Source organism: Lipotes vexillifer, unplaced genomic scaffold, assembly GCF_000442215.2.
Source record: "Lipotes vexillifer unplaced genomic scaffold, Lipotes_vexillifer_v1.1 scaffold474, whole genome shotgun sequence".
NCBI classification, from domain to species: Eukaryota; Metazoa; Chordata; class Mammalia; order Artiodactyla; family Lipotidae; genus Lipotes; species Lipotes vexillifer.
Window position 1 is genome coordinate 1,657,827 of NW_006772385.1, and position 19,677 is coordinate 1,677,503.

The 19,677-nt window shown below is 36.5% G+C and overlaps 1 protein-coding gene across 3 annotated transcripts in view; it reads right to left on the reverse strand.

Annotated features, from left to right (window-relative positions):
• Nucleotides 1–1,380: 1,380 nt before the first annotated feature.
• The window catches only part of TRA2A (transformer 2 alpha homolog), a 21,515-nt gene continuing 3,218 nt past the window's right edge, over nt 1,381–19,677 (reverse strand). The window contains exons 2-8 of one of the 3 annotated variants that reach the window (XM_007447456.1): nt 12,182–12,315; nt 8,537–8,702; nt 6,304–6,492; nt 4,008–4,123; nt 2,744–2,869; nt 2,225–2,292; nt 1,381–2,057 (exon numbers count right to left, since the gene is read on the reverse strand). In XM_007447456.1, the coding sequence (XP_007447518.1) occupies nt 2,047–2,057; nt 2,225–2,292; nt 2,744–2,869; nt 4,008–4,123; nt 6,304–6,492; nt 8,537–8,702; nt 12,182–12,315 (810 nt within the window). In that variant the 3' untranslated portion in view covers nt 1,381–2,046. The remainder of the gene's footprint in view (nt 2,058–2,224; nt 2,293–2,743; nt 2,870–4,007; nt 4,124–6,303; nt 6,493–8,536; nt 8,703–12,181; nt 12,316–19,677) is intronic. The other 2 variants (XM_007447457.1, XM_007447458.1) reach the window with 2 other exon arrangements.

Below are 19,677 nucleotides of genomic sequence, written 5' to 3' on the forward strand. Positions count from 1 at the left end.
CAGGGCTTGCGGAATCTTACTTCCCTGAAAAGGGATTGAAACCGCGCCCTCGGCATTGAAAGTGTGGAGTCCTAACCACTGGAATTCCCTACATATTGTCTTTAATTATGTTCACTCTCTCTTTATATGGCTATTAATTCTCCAGATTATAGTCAACGTTTTTACTTTTGTTGATGATATACACCTTAAATCTTTAAAGTACTCCTATGGTCAACAAATTAATGTTCTCTTTAGGGCAATGATTTCCAGTCTTTAAATAACCTGGTTTTAAGAACAAAAACCCTCTAGGGAGCAACAAGAGACAGCTTCATTCTCTGGATAGCACTTATTGGCAAAAAAAAACTTTAAACACATTTTGAATAGTTTTTTTTTTTTTTTAATAAAGATGATGTTGGGGGTAGGAGTTTTATTAATTAATTAATTAATTTTTGCTGTGTTGGGTCTTCGTTTCTGTGCCAGATCTTTCTCTAGTTGTGGCAAGCAGGGGCCACTCTTCATCTCGGTGCGCGGTCCTCTCACTATCGTGGCCTCTCTTGTTGCAGAGCACAGGCTCCAGACACGCAGGCTCAGTAGTTGTGGCTCACAGGCCTAGTTGCTCCTCCGCGGCATGTGGGATCCTCCCAGACCAGGGCTCGAACCCGTGTCCCCTGCATTAGCAGGCAGATTCTCAACTACTGCGCCACCAGGGAAGCCCTGAAGAGTTAGCTTTTTAATAAAGATGTCTGAGGTACTTCAGTTCCATAGAACCCACTGATCTATTATATAGATCATAATTATCTAATTTTATTCTCATTGCTTTGAGGGAGAAAACAAAGGAGGCTCACGCTCCTTTACCTTTTTATAAAGGTCACCTGAAAAATCATCCACCTCTTCAGCCTAACAGCCTCCCCTTTCATTACATTAGTCATTTAAGTGTGTTGTTTCCTATTAGAATGTGGGCTTCTTGAAGAAACGAACCATATTATTTATCTTTCCTTCAGCACAGTGTTTGATTCAGAATACTCTCAATATTTCCAAGTTCGTTGACCAAAAAAGGGAGGAAAGAAAATGGTTTTTCAAGACTGAAGAAGAGACACAGATTATACATTCAGGCGTAAGCAAAAATGTTAGGAAAAAGGAAATCCAAATTAATCCAGTTATATTTTCCCATTGTACCACAATAAAGAGACAGTCCCATTTTCAAAGAAATTAACTTTTATTTGAAAGGAGACTACCCTTCCCCTCACTATTTCTAAGGACTCTATACAATAGCCTACTCAAACCACTTCCCCAATACCAAAATTTCTAACAGCAAAGCATACAACTGCTCTAAATAATAAATAAAAAGGCTTGTCCACTGATTAAACTTCAAAAATTCCAACACAAAAATCAAACTTTACGTTTTTAAGTTTTAACAAATGTATTTTAAATACAACATGTTTTGTAGGAGTCCACAAGCTTTTCATCTCTTAAAAAACGACATAATTTTTAGGTCTCAAAAATTCCGTTCTTCAAAAGAAATGACCAAGTGCTTCCTTCTATAGCTTCAAACTTTCTACACTCAATTATTTGATTGCTTCATGCCACCCCAGACAAACCTGACATGACTGAACTACTTGTTACTAACTTTCCCAAAAGAAAGTTAAAAAAGGAGTTTGTAGTAAATGCAGCTCTCTAATACCATGTCTAATACAATATTAACACAAAAGAAGCTTTAAAAAGATCATTTCTTTCCTCATTCGATTAGGCAGGAGTTAATTTTCTGTAAAAGCAACAAACAAACAAAAAAACATTTACAAAAGCATAACACTGGGGGTTCCTTTTTTACTCAAGATGTTTAACTACTCAAAATGACAACAATTACATCTTTAAGAATATAATAAAAGGGGTGAAAACAGCAATACAATCGACAAAGTGTAGATGCTAAATAAACCAAAGATGTTTTTAAGGGTTCTTTTTAAGGAGTAGGAAGGATTAGAAGCTTGGGGAAATCCAGAATTAAACAAAAAAATAGAAAGGGAAAAAAAAGAAAGAAAAAGATGTCCTCAACTGCATCCACTCTGTTTATCAATAGCGTCCTGGAAAAGAGTAAAAAAGAAATTTTTTTTAATCAAATGAGAATTATAGTTTGATTGCCTAATATTTTCCCAACTATTAACAGTCACTATATACCTTAATTTTCTAAAATATAAACCATTAATTAGAAATGAGGTTCGTGATGCAACAAAAGTAAAAGTGTACGTACTTGGGCTGTAGGAACGAGATCTTGATCGTGATCTGTATCGACTATAGTAAGGAGAAGGCGATCTTCTTCTGTAGGAAATAAAAGATTAATCAGCATATCACAAAATCACTACACCGAGGCCGATAAAACCAAAAATTCCATCATTCAAAATAATAATGGACCTAAGAGGAAAGCTATTAAGTTTTCCATGTGCCAACAATACTAACACAGTATTGGCCAATACAGATAATTAACCTCTTTTCTTGATCTTGAGAAAAAAGCAAGCATCATATAAAATCTATTTAATGTTTTTTTTTTTTGGCCACGCTGTGCAGCATGTGGGATCTTATCTTAGTTCCCCGACCACGGATCAAACCTGTGTCCCCTGTGCTGAAAGCACGGAGCCTCAACCTCTGGACTGCCAGGGAAGCCCCATTATTTTAAATATTTTTATTAATAACACATTAAACATAAATTAAAAGTGCCAAACACTACTACTATCATCTAACTTAGAACAGAAATCGTAAGTTAAAACATTACCTGTACCGGTAATCATAGTCTTCGTACCTGTCGTACCCACGATCATATCCTCTATCATAGTAAGAATCTCGACGTCTGCCACCTCCTCCACCTCCACCTCCACCACCACCACCTCCACCACCACTGCTACAGAAAAATGTGAAAACTCTACATCAGTGTGAATGATTACCTTCTGTCATCATTTAATATAAATGGATGCTTAAATAAAATGGAAGAAGGAAGGGAGATAGACGAGAGAGAAGAGATAACCCTTTCATGCCAATTACTTCCACGTCTCACTTTGCTGACTCCCATGGTATTCTGCTTTTGCTTCATATGTATAACATAAATAACCAGGAATAATTTCACGAAACTCTCCAAACTATAAAATGCTCTTCTATTAATGCACTATCCAAATCAGCAACACCTTTTCCATAAGGTGAAAAAAGCATTGTGCTTTTTCCATAAGGTGAAAAAGTACCAAAATGCTAAGATGTATGTCCTATGACTAGTTCAAAAGCAGTTAATAAATATCAAGAATTTAAAAGTAAAAAAAAAAAAAAAAAAAAAAAAAAAATAATTTAAAAGTAACCAACCCTGAACACCAAAGAGAACTGACGCCCAGCACTAAAAAATTTCAAGGTCTGGTGTTCAAACCTCTGGCAGTGAATTTAAACTCTAAGCCCTCTTTTTCCTGCTGTTTTCCCAACTCCTAATCATAGGGACATTATTTTCACTATTACTGCTATTTTCAGTAGGCTTTCCCTGTCAAATCCTGTATTTTCCCAAGATGCTTCACATTAAATGAAAGCCTATATTTATTCTTTCACTCTAAAGAAATACTGCCTTTGGTTATATTATATTAAAAAAGTTTTATAAAAGTCCCTATTTATGTTGTACACAATGCAAAACTGGCTTTTTAAAAAACAAACATTAATATCAGTAAATCCATTCCATATACACAGAAGCTTCCAAGATCACATATATATTTAGAGAATATTTAAAAACATATAATTTTCTAGTATTTAATATTTTTTCTATTTCTGCAGTACAAGAAAACAGCCAGGAAGGCACTTCAATAGTTTTAATTTCTCCCCATGCTCAAATATACATATAAAAAATCAAAGAAATAAAACGATTCAAAGAATACATATAGTCATATTAAATAACTTTCAATTCAAATTACAGAGAAAAGAAGTTTATCTTTTGATTAATCAAAATTTTGCACACATTTCTGGTGGATTTCTGGCTCCTAAAATTCAGCTTAGGAAACTTGAAATCTTACTGAGTTGGTCTGCCCATGTATATGCCTGGTGTAGGTGTGTGCGCTCTCTTGGTGATAGAATAATCTACACGAATTCTTCTACCATCCAGCTCCATTCCGTTTGCCCTTTCCATAGCCTATAAAGGAGAACATGCACAGAAAGTCATGCATAATTCACCAAGGAGAAACTATCAAAACTGCAAAAAATTTAACACATTTTTCATTTGAAATTTCAAAAATTAAAATTCTCTAAACACTTCTTTCTCACGTAAGAAGGGCTAGGATTTGATGTATTAATCCCTGCTATATGCATGTCAATAGTACTGAGTTTTCAATGTACACATGGACACTTAAGTAGGCCTCTGCTGAAAGACTAGGGGCAGCTACAGCCATAAAGAGGGAACCACACAACCCAGGGAAGCCTGCAGAATTCTGAGGCTTCAGTAACTAGCTCCAGTCTGAGCAACTCAAAGCAGAAACTGCAACTCAGTGGACAAGTCTAAACTTGTCAAGCCATTCCTTGAAAACGTGTAGAGCCATTCCTTAAGTAACACACTGCCACCTAGTGAACTCCAAATATAAAGGAACTTCTTAATCGGCCAGCAAGTGCTGTCTTTATGTCTGTGCTGACATTCCGTAACACTTTGCCCTTTGGTACTAATACCAATAAATGCAAAAATGAATCCAAGCACTTTAACACATTTTAAGAAGTTCTCAGGAACTAAGTAAAGTTGCCATTTTCATTTTATCTTATCCAGAAATAAACCTAAGAGGAGGAGGTGTGTGAAAAGACTGGACAAACAAGTTTCATATTAAAAAAATGTTTAATTATGATATTGTTTGCACTACACAAACTTTCACTTCAGGTGAGATATCCTGGTATTTCTAAATTTACACCTTTATCCCTTAATTGCGAACAGCAATAAACCAATCACAAACATGTAACAGTAAAAAAACCACTACTGTGTCTATCATTATGTCTATAACATAAATGCCTTCAACTCAGAGCATTATTTTGTTAGAATTATCCAGGGTTTTTCAACCACACCACTACTGATACACTATTGATACAGCTGGGGCCTGCTAATTCCGTGTTGCGGGTGGTTATCCTGTGCACTGATGTTTAGTATCATCCCTGGCCTCTACCACCAAATAAAAATAGCATTTATTATTTCTGAAAAATACTCTTTTATTATGACTGCTTATACCGCAATCAAACATTGTTGATGCAAAGATCAATAATGACCTATAGCCAACTACTGTCAAGTGTAAAATGGTACAAAAAAGAAATGCCAGTACCTTCCATTTCTTTAACAAATGACCTTCAAAAATTCCTTAAAATGGAATTTTCTAATTCAGTCACCATGAACTTTTAATATGGAGAAGGTAAGCCTACTGCTTCCTCTATAATCCATTATCTAGAACATTAGAATAGCACTATTTCAAATCCCTGACATTGATTAGGATCATTCTGTCAGGCAAATTAAGAATGGCACTAAACAAAAACGAAAAAGTACCAATTCTTTCCATGCATTATTTTTCATTTATAGAACAGAATGGTAGATGAACTTAAGAGAATAGATAAACAAAGCTCTGTAGAGACAGGGAGCTAATTATAGACACTTACAAAAATTAAACAGATTAAACCTAAACACAATTCTTCTTTTTTTTCTTTTTCTTTTTTTTTTTTTTGGTTGCATTGGGTCTTTGTTGTAGTGTGCAACCTTCTCACTGCGATGGCTTCTCTTGTTGCGGACCACGAGCTGTAGGCACGCGGGCTTCAGTAGTTGTCACATGCGGGCCCAGCAGTTGTGGTTCACGGGCTCTAGAGTGCAGGCTCAGTAGTTGTGGTGCATGGACTTAGTTGCTCTGCAGCATGGGGGATGCTCCCGGACCAGGGCTCGAACCCGTGTCCTCTGCATTGGCAGGCGGATTCTTAACCACTGCGCAACCAGGGAAGCCCTAAACACAATTCTTTTAAAAGGTCAATGTAATCATTTGCTTGGAGCATGAATAATGGTTATTCAAAAGAGAACACTTATATATACTTCACCTTTTCCATTAACTCAAACACAACCTCACTTTACAAAGCTGGATTTCAATAAAGATATGCCTATACCAGAGAGTATTAGCTGGAAAGTGAAACTGGCCATTCCAATTTTAATACTGAGAGGTAGAGTTTAAATCATGTCAGACAATGAAAGAGGACATAATGTTTATGGAACTGGGAGTTTATCAGCTTTTAACAGTAACTCAATACTAAATAATGCACATCAGAAAATTTTCAAAATGACAGATAATTACAAACCAAAATTACCTCCTTTGAGTCATCTATTCTCTCGAAATAAACAAAAGCAAATCCTCGTGATCGTCCAGTTCGCTGGTCATAAACCACATTGACACCACTCAATGGTCCATATCGAGAAAATACTTCGCGAAGATCTCTCTCTGTTGTGTACAAACTGAGGCCAAACACTCCTAGACACGTGTTGGGATCTGGATTTGCCTGTTGAATAAAGATGTTATTTAACTTTAAGCTCCAAATTAAAATAAAAACACACAGAAATACTTTGCTTAGAACACTTTACCCAATACACAAAGACTATATTGTTTCAAGTCACTTGGAAACAAGAATTTAAAAGAAAAAAAACAGGCGAGCTATATTTTACAGTTCATAGTACACTCAAGCCTTCTTTAGAATATACTCCAGGCTGCATCCTGAATAAAAATGTCCCTAACTTTCTAGCCCAGCAATTTTCAGAACGTATCCTAAGAATTCATCCTTAGTTTAACGCCATATTTTTAGTTTATTCAAATGTTTTATATCCCTTATAGATTTGTACTCAACGTTGACTTCATCTGCAATTGCTGATTAGATTCTCCTCCTCAATTTTCATTCTTTTTTTTTTGCGGTACGCGGGCCTCTCACTGTTGTGGCCTCTCCCGTTGCGGAGCACAGGCTCCGGACACACAGGCTCAGCGGCCATGGCTCACGGGCCCAGTCGCTCCGCGGCATGTGGGATCTTCCTGGACCGGGGCACGAACCCGCGTCCCCTGCATCGGCAGGCGGACTCTCAACCACTGCGCCACCAGGGAAGCCCTCAATTTTCATTCTTTAGCAAGGATAATCTTTCAAGGTTCCCACAATCCAGATTTGAAAAATTAACATGCAAATTTCAAAACATCATTAAATAGCAGACTCCACCATGGTTAAATACAAACAAACCTCAATGTCACATATCCAAGACTCAATTTCCTTATCAATAATGAGGTAACGACTCAAAGAGAGATTAAAAGTATTACTTCATTGAAACTTTGCACACTGCTCAATATAAGTGTTAGCTATTACTATTACTACAGAGCTTTTGCTATTTCCTTGCTACCCCTTCCCATGGTAAAACTTTTAATCTCAGTATTTTCAACTCAGCTTTTCAACTCAATTCTTGGAACATATTTCTTCTTCCCCAATTTCTTTCTTTTTAAAAATAAATTTATTTTATTAATTTATTTTTGGCTGTGTTGGGTCTTTGTTGCTGCGCATGGGCTTTCCCTAGTTGCAGTGAGCAGGGGCTGCTCTTCATTGCGGTGCACGGGCTTCTCACTGCGGTGGCTTCTCTTGTTGTGGAGCACAGGCTCTAAGCACACGGGCTCTAGGCGCGCGGGCTTCAGTAGCTGTGGCACGAGGGCTTAGCTGCTCCGCAGCACGTGGGATCTTCCTGGACCAGGGCTCAAACCCGTGTCCCCTTCATTGGCAGGCGGATTCTTAACCACTGCACCACCAGGGAAGTCCCCAAATTTCATTTCTTTTAACAACTCAAAAGTCAAAAAAAGAAAACAAAAAACAACAACAACAACAAAAAAAAACAAAAAAAAAAGAAAACACACTTGAATACATATAAACAATATTCATATAGCCAAGGATGTTTCTGAAGTACCACTTTTATTTATTATTTATTTATTTATTTATTTTTTTGGTGGTACGCACTGTTGTAGTCTCTCCCGTTGCAGAGCACAGGCTCCAGACGTGCAGGCTCAGCAGCCATGGCTCACGGGCCTAGCCGCTCTGCAGAATGTGGGATCTTCCCAGACCGGGGCACGAACCCGTGTCCCCTGCATCGGCAGGCGGACTCTCAACCACTGCGCCACCAGGGAAGCCCTGAAGTACCACTTTTAAACAGTGCTCTAGCTCCCACAAAAGATGTTATACTATGACTAAATACACAGGAAAGACAAAATAAGCTTTCATTAACTTTTTTTTTTTTAATTTATTTGGCTGCGTCAGGTCTTAGTTGCAGCATTCGGAATCTTTGTTGTGGTGTGCAGGCTCTACAGCACAGGCTTAGTTGCCCTGCAGCATGTGGGATCTGAGTTGCCCTGCAGCATGTGGGATCTGAGTTGCCCTGCAGCATGTGGGATCTGAGTTGCCCTGCAGCATGTGGGATCTTAGCTCCCCGACCACGGATCGAACCTGCATCCCCTGCATTGGAAGGTGGATTCTTAACCACTGGACCACCAGCGAAGTCCCTCATTAACTTTTAAAAAACACATACCCTGCTGCCTGTATGTCTTCTCCGGTTAGACATTGGAGAATGACTTCGGCTCCTGCGACGCCGGTATTCTGGTGTATAGGACCTACTTCGAGATCGTCTCCTATGAGAGTGAGAATGGGATCTGGATCGAGTGTAACGTCTATGAGAATGCCTCCTTGACCTCGACCTTTGAGAGAAATAAATTTAGGTAAAGATACTGGAACAAAATGGCTAACGCTGTTAAAATCAAAAGCAAACGGACACCAAATGAAGGTTCCCTGAGCAGACAAAACCAGGTCAGTCATTAATTTACCTTAATCACCAAATACTGTGAAGACACTGCCTGCTGACCATATAAGCTGCTTTGTAACAACATACCACTGAGCCTCATTCCATGTTTGGCTGGAGTGCTCCCAGTTGCAAAGTGTCTTTTTGGTATGTTTACAGTAAATTTTTACTAATTATGTTCATGATTCATTGGTTTTACGGATGGAGACGGATGGTTGTGATGGTTGCACAACAATATGAATGCATTTAATACCAGTGACCATACATGTTTCGCTTTCTGAACTTTTGACAATGCCAAGGACCTATACATACATATATCCCTGCTTATTCTCAGCTCGTTTCCCCTTTCAGAGGAAAAAGTATTCTTCCTCACTACATCTCCTCCTTGTTCCCAGTCTATCCCTTCTAAATTCACTCTTCCCACCTTACCTTACAAACATGTTAAGGCTCCACCTTCTTTAGAAAGAAAAAAATCAACTGGCACTAGCAAGGAAATTCTTTAATATTCTACAACATGGATAAACCTTGAGGACATTATGCGAAGTGAAATAAGCCAGTTCTAAGAAGACAAATACTGTGTGATTCCACTTAGATGAGGTACTTAAGAGTAGTCAAAATCATAAGAGACAGAAATAAGATGGTGGTTGTCAGCAGCTGGGACCATTATTACTGGGTAGAGTTTCAGTTTTACAAGACAAAAAGAATTACGGAGACGGATGGTTGTGATGGTTGCACAACAATATGAATGCATTTAATACCAGTGACCATACATGGAAAAATGGTTAAGACTATAAATTTTGTGTATTTCACCACACACAAAAGACAAAACAAACCATCAACTACCATTACCATCACAATAAAATCGCTTGATTCTTATCATTTTCAAAATAGCCCTATATTCCCTCCATTGTTAAGTATCATTTCCTTCCCAGTCTTTCCTTAGCCTACTGCAATCTAGCATCTGCTAAATTAACTCGTCACAACCTAAATCCCCACTAAACTAAGTCTTCATGTCTAATGGTCTTCATTTCTTCAAGCTTTCTATAGCAACTCACCAATCTCTCTACTGCTGATTCCCTAGTTCATCTCCTATTTGATTATTTCCAATTGCTCACAGTCCTTTTTCTTTGCCTATTAATGCAAAGAAAATGCCACTTCTTATTACTATTCGTATGATCTATCCTTAAACACCCAGACCAGTAGTCATGAAAGTCATACAAAATAACTTCTATGAGGTATTCAATAAATGATATAAATGCTAAGGGCCAGAAAGTTTAAACAATAAAGCTAGGAGACTTAATAAGATTCTACTAGGCAGACGGGAAAAGTGTTCTAGGAATACCAAGAACAAAGGTTCCTTAGCAAGAAGACATGGAAATGTGATTAGAGAATTGCAAAAGAGTATAATCTGCTAGGAATTAGGATACTTATAAAGGATGGAATGAAAATGAAGATGACGAAAGGACTGGGACAAATCTTGTGTATGAAGCTTAGAGTACAGCTTTATTGAAAGGAGGCAAACAATCTTGAGAGGGAATGAAAATAATATGAATGGCCTACTATCTACAAGAAATTAATCACTGGCTGGGGTGGGGGAGAAACAAGAAAATAACTTGTGTTTTATACGAATACCAAACAGGACATTTCCTATTTTCCTTAGCACCAATTTATAGCTTCAATTTAAAATATAAAAAACATTAGTAAGTTGTCACATAAAATATCAATAGTTACATTTAAATGCAGTTGGTCCTTCGTGTGGAGGGCTGACTGTACCATGCCATTTTATATAAGGGACTTGACCATCTGAGGATTTGGTATCCGCAGAAGAACCAATCCTCCCCCAACAGATACTGAGGGAGGACTATAGTAACAAAAAGTGACGTTAATTTAAAATCTTTCAGGACTGCTCACCTTTTCTCTAAGTCAGATAGTGATAAATATTACAAAAAACATTAGGAATAAGGGAATAAAGTGTGTGCACGGTATTTAATGTTCTCCAGTGATACAAGAGCAGAGAACTGCATCAAGTGATATGAGAATATCTTGACGGAAGAGAATTCTAGGCTAAGGGCAGCAAGTGCAAAAGTCCTAAAATGAAAATGTGCTCACTTCTGTTTCTACACCTGAATTCTATCTAGCACTATTCTGCACATGTGGATTCAATTAAATATGTAGAGCGGTTAGCAAATCAAGCACTAGGCTGGATCCTGGATACAACAGAGAAAAAGACATAGCTGTGGATTGCACGGAAAGTACGCCTTTGATTCTTTTGTCTCATGCCCCCTTGCAATCACAGTCTATTCAAAGACATAAATTACCTCTTTAAAGAAGAAATTACAATGACTTATCAAATCGACTGTCCAGGTTGTTTTTATTTATTTACTTTAAATTTTATTTATTTGTTTGTTTATTTATTTGGCTGTGTTGGGTCTTCGTTGCTGTACGCAGGCTTTCTCTAGTTGTGGCGAGCGGGGGCCACTCTTCATTGAAGTGCGCAGGCTTCTCATTGCGGTGGCTTCTCTTGTTGCGGAGCACGGGCTCTAGTGGCACGGGCTTCAGTAGTTGTGGCTGTGAGCTCTAGAGCGCAGGCTCAGTAGTTGTGGCGCACAGGCTTAGTTGCTCCGCATGTGGGATATTCCCGGACCAGGGCTCGAACCCGTGTCCCCTGCATTGGCAGGCAGGTTCTTAACCACTGCGCCACCAGGGAAGTCCCAGGTTGTTTTTCACTGTTTTTTCCACACACCAGGACATCTGATACAGTGAGCCTTGCAGTGTGGCTCACTAGAGTCTTTGTTTTAATCAGTGTAAGTGGTAGTGGCTGGGGCTCTGAATCACTCCAGGACCACTTCCTGCCAATTGTATCTGACCAGAGTTCCACGCTGGATCTAATTAGTTAGAATCTTCAGGTAAAGGATGTAGCTGGAAGGTGAAACTTGAAAAATCTTCTCAAATCATTCTGATAACCAGTACAACATACATACATCAACCATCTCTGCACTAAACTGCATGCCAAGTCTCCAATGGAGAAAATTACCTTTTTGTTGTGCAAATATTATTGAAATAATATCAAACATTAACCTTCAAATGCCAAGCACATTTAAATCAAACAACACATTTAATTTGTATTAATAGCTAGCATCAGATAGATTAATGGACTAAGGGAAGATTCTACCTCATCTAAGTCTTTGTATCTATTAACGTATCATTCATTTCTAAACCACAGATTAAAAAAAAAGACAACTTCATGATTTTGAGTCTTCAGTGAAATTTCCACAAAAAATGCAACAAAAATGAGGGATTTGGTAAAAACCACTCTGCCCTGAAAAATCCAAGAAAAGCATTTTAAACATACTTACATATTATTTTAAACACACTTACCTGGATTTTGATCTTGATCGAGAATGGGATTCAGAGTGTTTGGAAACTCTTGATGGACTACGAGATCCTGACCTGCTCTCCGATTTTACACGAGCAGGAGTTCCCGTTGGAGATTTTGACTGAGAGCGAGACTCCTAACAAAGAAGACAGTATTACAAATGGCACTGGTCACGTAGATGCCTAACACCTAACATTTAAAGTACCGTAATTATTTATATTGATTGCTCCTGAAAAACAAATGGTTAGGCAACACCCTCCAGAAAAAATTTCAGCTCATTAATAACCCATTGTTAATACTGCTAACTGTCCTCAATAATTCCCTACTTGAACCAGATCACCAATTCTCTATTAACTAAGTAATCATGCAAATTCATCTACAACTTGATCATACAGACACTGGAACATAAACCATACATTTACTTAACCTAGGACCCATTCATTCTTCCAGATTCTTTTAATTCTACTTCACTCTTGCTTTCTACTTCTCTTCATTCTTCATTGAGTTTTTCATTTTTCATACTTCGTGTATTCTTCCCCAATTCAAACAATTCAAAATAGCCTTAAAAAAAAATATTCAAGTGCTTCTATCTGACCAATCTTCTGTTCAATTTTTTCCCCCATTCAATTTTAATTTTCTGATCTTTAATACTTTTCATTAGCCTTCTTTTATCTTGATTTATCTTCCACATTCTTGGAAAAAACTCTTCAATTTCTTCACGAACATTAACCTTAATGGAAAAAGAACATTTAGTATATTTAAGCACGTGGGGATTATAAAACTCTGCTGGAGTTCAGAATGTTATCTACCAAATGGAAAAGCCAGCAGGTAAAGTGCAAATAACTAGTTTATTTAAAAAACAATTTTATAATCTTTAAAGTTGTTCAAAAGTCTAGTTTCTAACAATTAAAGAGAATTTACTGAATTTCTCTAAATGTTTTTACCATACTCTTCACCCTCCTCCCCTTTCATGTTTCATCCTAGTTCCTAAAACGTGAACAGTTTTAACATAAATACTTAATTCAAGCATAACTCTAACAAACTGTAACCCCCCCGACCTATGCCTTAAGTTTTCACTAATTTATAACCTGAAGATTCCAAGTGATCTTAAAATAAGCCTTCACTAAGCCATGCTAAGGTATCAAAATATAGTTAAAGCAAAGCATCATAGGCTGAAATATTTGTACACACCTATCTAAACTCACACATAATAGGACACATGTTGAGGTTCAAAGAAGTAAAAAAAAAATAGTAAAATCACTACCATCTCCTGATTTTGTTTGACCACTTATCTTTGCTCATTCTGACTTAACCCAAAAGATACAACCTGAAATAAAACAAGCATACTGAAAAAAACCAGGGGGAAAAGAAAGTATGAAATTTTAAGAATTTCCCCTTTGGCTTGTAAATTCCTAGCAGTAGATGTATTTTTGCAACTGAGCCATTTTAAAAATTCTATTTTATCCAATAAAGTACATAATGTACATTACAAAATTAGTATCATGGTCTTTATTGTTTATCCTACCTCTTTTGTTCATAGTTCTTGCATATTTTATGCAGCTATGCATACTTATACTCCCTTCAGTAACTATATCCTTTATCAGAAAATTGACTGGCTTCTGAAGAAGTTGGATATAAAACACTGATTAAAAGCCTGTTTGTTTTTTCTTAATTTGATAGACATATGAAGCACTTACGACTAAAGTAGGATGGACAGTGTGGTTTCTCTGTCCACTTAAGCCTTGATTATTAGTGAAAATAATCCCAATTTCGCACCAATTTTCATTTAGGCTATTTATTAAGACTATCACGCAACTTCCTTAAAGTTTTCCTTCAGGTTTAATATCAAAAGACTTATTCATCAAGGAGAGTACTAATGCTGCTAGGCCTATTTATTTTTTTCAGATGAAAACAAAATCAAAATATATAGCTACCTTTCTGTTTAATATCAACTTTTCCCATTTATTTAACTACAATAAGTCTTTCACCACATCTCAGATACTTTCTAAATTTCTGGACAGATGCCTGGAGCAGGCACAGCAACTTAGGCTTTTTCATTCACTGAAACTGTAAAAGCAGCATATTCAGGACTAAAAACAAAAACAAAAGTATGGCTAATTCACTTGTAATTGAAGCCTCACAGGCCAGTTCATTACCTTTAATTCATTAGGTAAAAATATATTCCCCTCTCCCTTTTGGCTTTCCCTCATATAAAACAGATCCCCTGGTATAAATCTATAAACATCACCACAGCCTTTGTTATACATATAGAAAGCTTTGAGTTCTGTGACACTCTAAAGCCTTTTTTATGATAGAAATCAAAATTTTATATATTAGGTTTAAGCCTTCCCATAAAAACAATAGTTGAAAATTATTCAGTAGTGCTGAAAATAACCACTTTTTAGGTATTAATGTTAACGAGGTAACTCCGTAACAACTTAAAATTTAAATTTTAAATCCCATTTCTGGTATAGCAACCCATTGGAAAATATGCAATTTTCCTTTTAGTTTGTTAACAAAAGCATTAAGATATGACAGAATATCTTTTCAAAAGACATCATCAAATTTAAAAGAAGGCTTGCTTTTTATTATCCAAGGTGTCACATATACATAACCTCCTTTGTTGCCTACTCTTCAATTTTTATATCAGGGAAACCTCAAACTACATATTTTTTCCCCCCGGAATCATTCAAGGTTAAGAAAGAGTAACTTCCCTTTAACTTATAAAGATGTCAATAATTTTAACTTCCAAAAGCAATTTGGAGACTTATCTATCTAAAAAGTAAATCAGTAACTGTCAGTAAACTTAAAGAATAAACTGTAAAGCATAAAAAACTTTGAATCTTCGGTTATTTTTACTATAATACTAAACAAACGCCCTGTCATTGTAAAGAACGGGTAGTTTAGTCTTCAAACACACATAGTCATATTCACCATTTTAAAATAACATTCCTCAAAGGCTGATAACCAAATAAATGCCACTTTCACCAAACTGTGCATTGGAAATCAGGCAACCATAAGCCCTTTATGGACAAATGCTGGATTATCCTTTTCTACCTTTGACTTGTCTTCATTATGAAATGGTAATTTCAACTTTTTCCAAAGAAATTCATACAACTATTCAGAATTTGGAAACAGAACTGAAATTGCGAAGAGAAAAATAAATATTGAGAAGGGGTGTTATCTGTCCTGTTTCACTGGAGACTACTTAACCTGCTCTTAAAGCTGTCCAGTCAAGAAGTTCTGCAAATTCTTCAGTAACCTGCATCTAGACCCACCAACCATTAAAAATATAGTGCCTACTTGAAATGGGCAGATTAATGACTCAACCAAATCATACCACGAATTTTAACAGAAATATATCTTAAGGAGGCTTCCAGTCTACCTTACCTACTATAAACGAGGAGCTAGGCAGAAAGTTCTCACAGTACAAACTGCTTAAATAGTGTCCGTTTTTTTTTTTTTTTGCGGTACGCGGGCCTCTCACTGTTGTGGCCTCTCCCGTTGAGGAGCACAGGCTCTGGACGCACAGGCTCAGCGGCCATGGCTCACGGGCCCAGCCGCTCCGCGGCACGAACGCGTGTCCCCTGCATCGGCAGGTGGACTCTCAACCACTGCGCCACCAGGGAAGCCCCTGTCCGTTTGTTTTTTTGAACTATTTTTTATTAACAAGATGCCTCTGGTGGTAGCTGAAGGACACAGCCAAAAATAAAAAGGCGCTAACTAAAATTACTAAGAAAGTACTATAGTGTATCCAATACAAGCAAAGAACTATCTTTCTATGTATAAAAATAGTATAACCATGTACTATTTTTTAAACCAGGAAAAAGGTTATTAAATATGTTCATGTCGAACATGAACGATTCCTACAGCAAACAATAACTGCGGGGTCTTTTAATACAGCTAGTAGTATATTATAGATGGGGAAAAAAATTCTGACCATATGTATACTTACTTAAAGCCCATTAAAATAAACCAATATAAATGCTATGCTGTAACCCATTCTAATATTATGGCAAGGCAAATTCCAAGGCAAACGCCAAGTAACAGTGCCAAGTTTACAGAAATTCAAGTCTATATGAATATAGTATAAGCTTTTAAAACAAATTCTCAAAATTATATTTCCCTACTACTTTGTAAAACTGGAGATTTCCACAGAAACATACTAGTGCATTTAGGTAAACTGTATGTGGGGGTGGGGAGGATTTTAAATTACCCAAATAACATATTTATTGTAGTAAGAACTTCATTCTTTAGGATTTGAGGGAAACCTCCTGTGTTTACTCACTTCTTTCATTTCAGTCTACAGAAATAGCAGTTCTGCCTCCTTCCTTTCAAGTATGATAGACTGCTTCTTTTACAGATTCATCCTTAGGCTTGTAAAATAAATACTTTCACTCTCTTTTTAATCCATAACTGGTATTAGAGCAATTTCTTAAAAAGAAAATACCGATTGCTCATAACATTAGCTATTTTTAAATGATAATTTCCCCCTTTTTAAAGTCATACCAGTATCTGCATTCTAAGTAAGATTAAAGTGGTCTTTGTACCTACAAAGGCTCACACATATTCCAACCTGTATGTCTTTATATTCTCTAAAGTTTGGAATAATTTTGGCAATGTGTTAGACAAATTATTAAGGAATTGACAGTTAATCAAATTTAAACTCATGTCACACTGTGAAATTACCTGTAAAATCTACAAATCTTCTGTACAAATTTTATTTATTTATTTAGTTTGGCTGTGCCACAGGGCTTTGCGGGATCTTAATTTCCTGGCCAGGGATCAAACCCTCGCCCTTGGCAGTGAAAGCTCGGAGTCCTAACCACTGGACTGTCAGAGAATTCCCTTCTGTACAAATTTTAAATGTGGCTCATAAACCGGCTGGCTTATATGCCATGATCAATTGTAATGTCCAAGAAGCTAGTGTGTAAGTGGCAACTTCAAAGGTACAGAAACAAGTGTAAAAAGGCTAAAGTGGTTTAACTATATTAAAACAAACTACTAAGAACCTGTTACAGAATTCCCTACTTATGTTCTCATCTTCTAATGTCATGGAGTATTTACAAATCTTGAATAAGTAAGACTACAGGGCTTTAGTTTCAAGGAAAAAATCATAACTTTTCTTCTACCTCAGATTGGTCAGGCCTAGTCACTTTGGTCAGGCCTTTCACTTTGGTGAAAATCATGAGACAATAAGGATTATACAGAACCACATACAGCAGTAACTTAAAGGAGGGAGGGGAAACCACACTTCCTTCTGTTGTTCTCTTCTCAACTTTTCTTTTTTTAGTGTTCACTGATTCTTCTCCCCATCTGATCGCTACCATTTTCTCACCTCCACTTCAGTCCTACTAAATTGGTTATGACATGTGAACAAATAATCAGTATTAATTCAGTCAGCTTGTGGATATATACCTTTTATAAAGGTCCCAGGGTTAGTTACTTGATGCCTGACCACCCACTGATGCTATCAAAGAGGTTTTCGCACTGTTCACAAGTTCTAAAAAACTATTATGCTGATTACTCATGGCTATTTCACACCTGTTACATTACACACTATACCATAAGTAAGCAACCCCAGTTCATCTACAAAATTAAGTCCATAAACAAAGTTTATCTGTATTTCTTTTAATGACTCTCATTCTTAAATATTTAAATCTCTTGATATTCTTTCAGATCCCAAGACTCTGTATACTTGTTTTAGGAATGGTAAATCATAAAAGGTATCTACAACAAATCTGTAAAATTAGTTAGGCACCATGGGTATGATTAGTTGCACTGCTCTTTTTAAAAATCCCAACTTCTGCTTATATTGAGCAAATTAGCACCCTTCAGTGAAAGAATCTCAAATACAAAAATTTGAGTATTAAAACGTCACCTTAAGTTTCACAAATTCTCTGCTTAAATGGATGGGGGAATAAAAAAAGCATTAAAATTGGATAAACCATAGTACTTTAGGGAAAAAAAATTAAACCCAAGACACATAAGACTATCCCCCAAGTTTAATACCACTCCTACTAAAAGGAAGCCTTAGCCTTTTGCAACAGGTTGATGAGATATATAAATTGCTGAAGAAGGTGAACCAAGTTTTTTTTTTTTTTAAGCTAAAGTGCTAACACTTAATCTGTAACAGGGATTCAATCTTATTTGTATTCTTAAAAAAAAAAGAAAGAAAAGAAAAGAAAAAAAGAAAGGAGAGGGTTGTTTTTTTTTTTTTTAAAAAGGAACCAGTCACCAAGCTGGGTTTTTAATGGCATAGTCATCACCCTTATTATTATTACAAAACAGGGTTCAAAGAAGCAAAAAAACACCAAAAAACAAAAACCAAAACTTCCCCCATTTCTGCTATTCTTCAACAAAATATTTTAACACACACAAATTTAAATTCCAAACTGATAATAGATGAACTTGTGTTTGGCTCTTCACTTTTATCATCCAGGTAAATCATCTCATATATTAAGAAGGGGAACACTAGGAGTCTCTTTAAAATATTCCAGCTACTCAAGAAGCCAGAATAAGCTCTGAAAAAAGGACGCCAGAGTAAGCTTCCTCTTCAACTATTCTAAACTATTCTACAAAGCATAGACAATTGTGGAATTATAAGATAGAGAATCCTTAACCTCTATTAAGAGCACTGGGCCACTGTCAAAGAAAAAAATTGGACTTAACGTTTTTCTAAGCTTCATTCAAAAAAAAATTAGAGGTACAGGGGAATAAGTAAAATAACAAGAAAGTCTTAATTTCTGTTCCCCTTAATTTCTATCAAGGACACTAAAATTTTTTGAGATTGAATTTTAGTTGAAGTTGCATTCTTTTTCTGAAGATGACATTCAAAGTCATAGATCAAGTGCCAACCTCACTCCCATCTCCAAAAGACATTTCCGCTTAAAATTCTGTTAACTTGATATACATGTCCCAAGCAAACTGCTTTAATGGACCTACTTATTGATATTTTAATGGCACCACTATTCTCCTGGATCCCTTAAAAATGTCTCGCTCATTCTTTACATCCCACTGTTGTCCAGTTTAGATCAGATTTTTCATAAGCTCCTTCTTTAAATATTTCAAGTGTGCCCTGCTGCTCTTCCTATATTGGTCTCCGTTCTCTGCTAAAATTCCTTTCATTTCGCCACTCCCAGAATTAAAAATCCATAGATGGCTCCTTACTGCATACTGGATTAAGTCCAAATTTCTAAATCTAGAATTCAAAATCCTCCATTCTCTGACTACACAGTCAAATCTGTCATGTCTCATTAGTCCAGCAACCTCTTCCTTGTCTCATCCTTATAATCAATATTCATATTTCCCTTATCATAATGTCCAGCATAAGTTTTACATATTAGATAAAGCTTTCCCTTTCCTCTAAGCTCACGGAACTGCTCAGCTTTATTTTCTGAATTCCTTATTAATTCTATCACACAGCACTTGGTTATATACTTACTTTTACCCAGATGTGAGCTGTCACTCATCTCAAATCAGACTCCAAGCTCTCTTT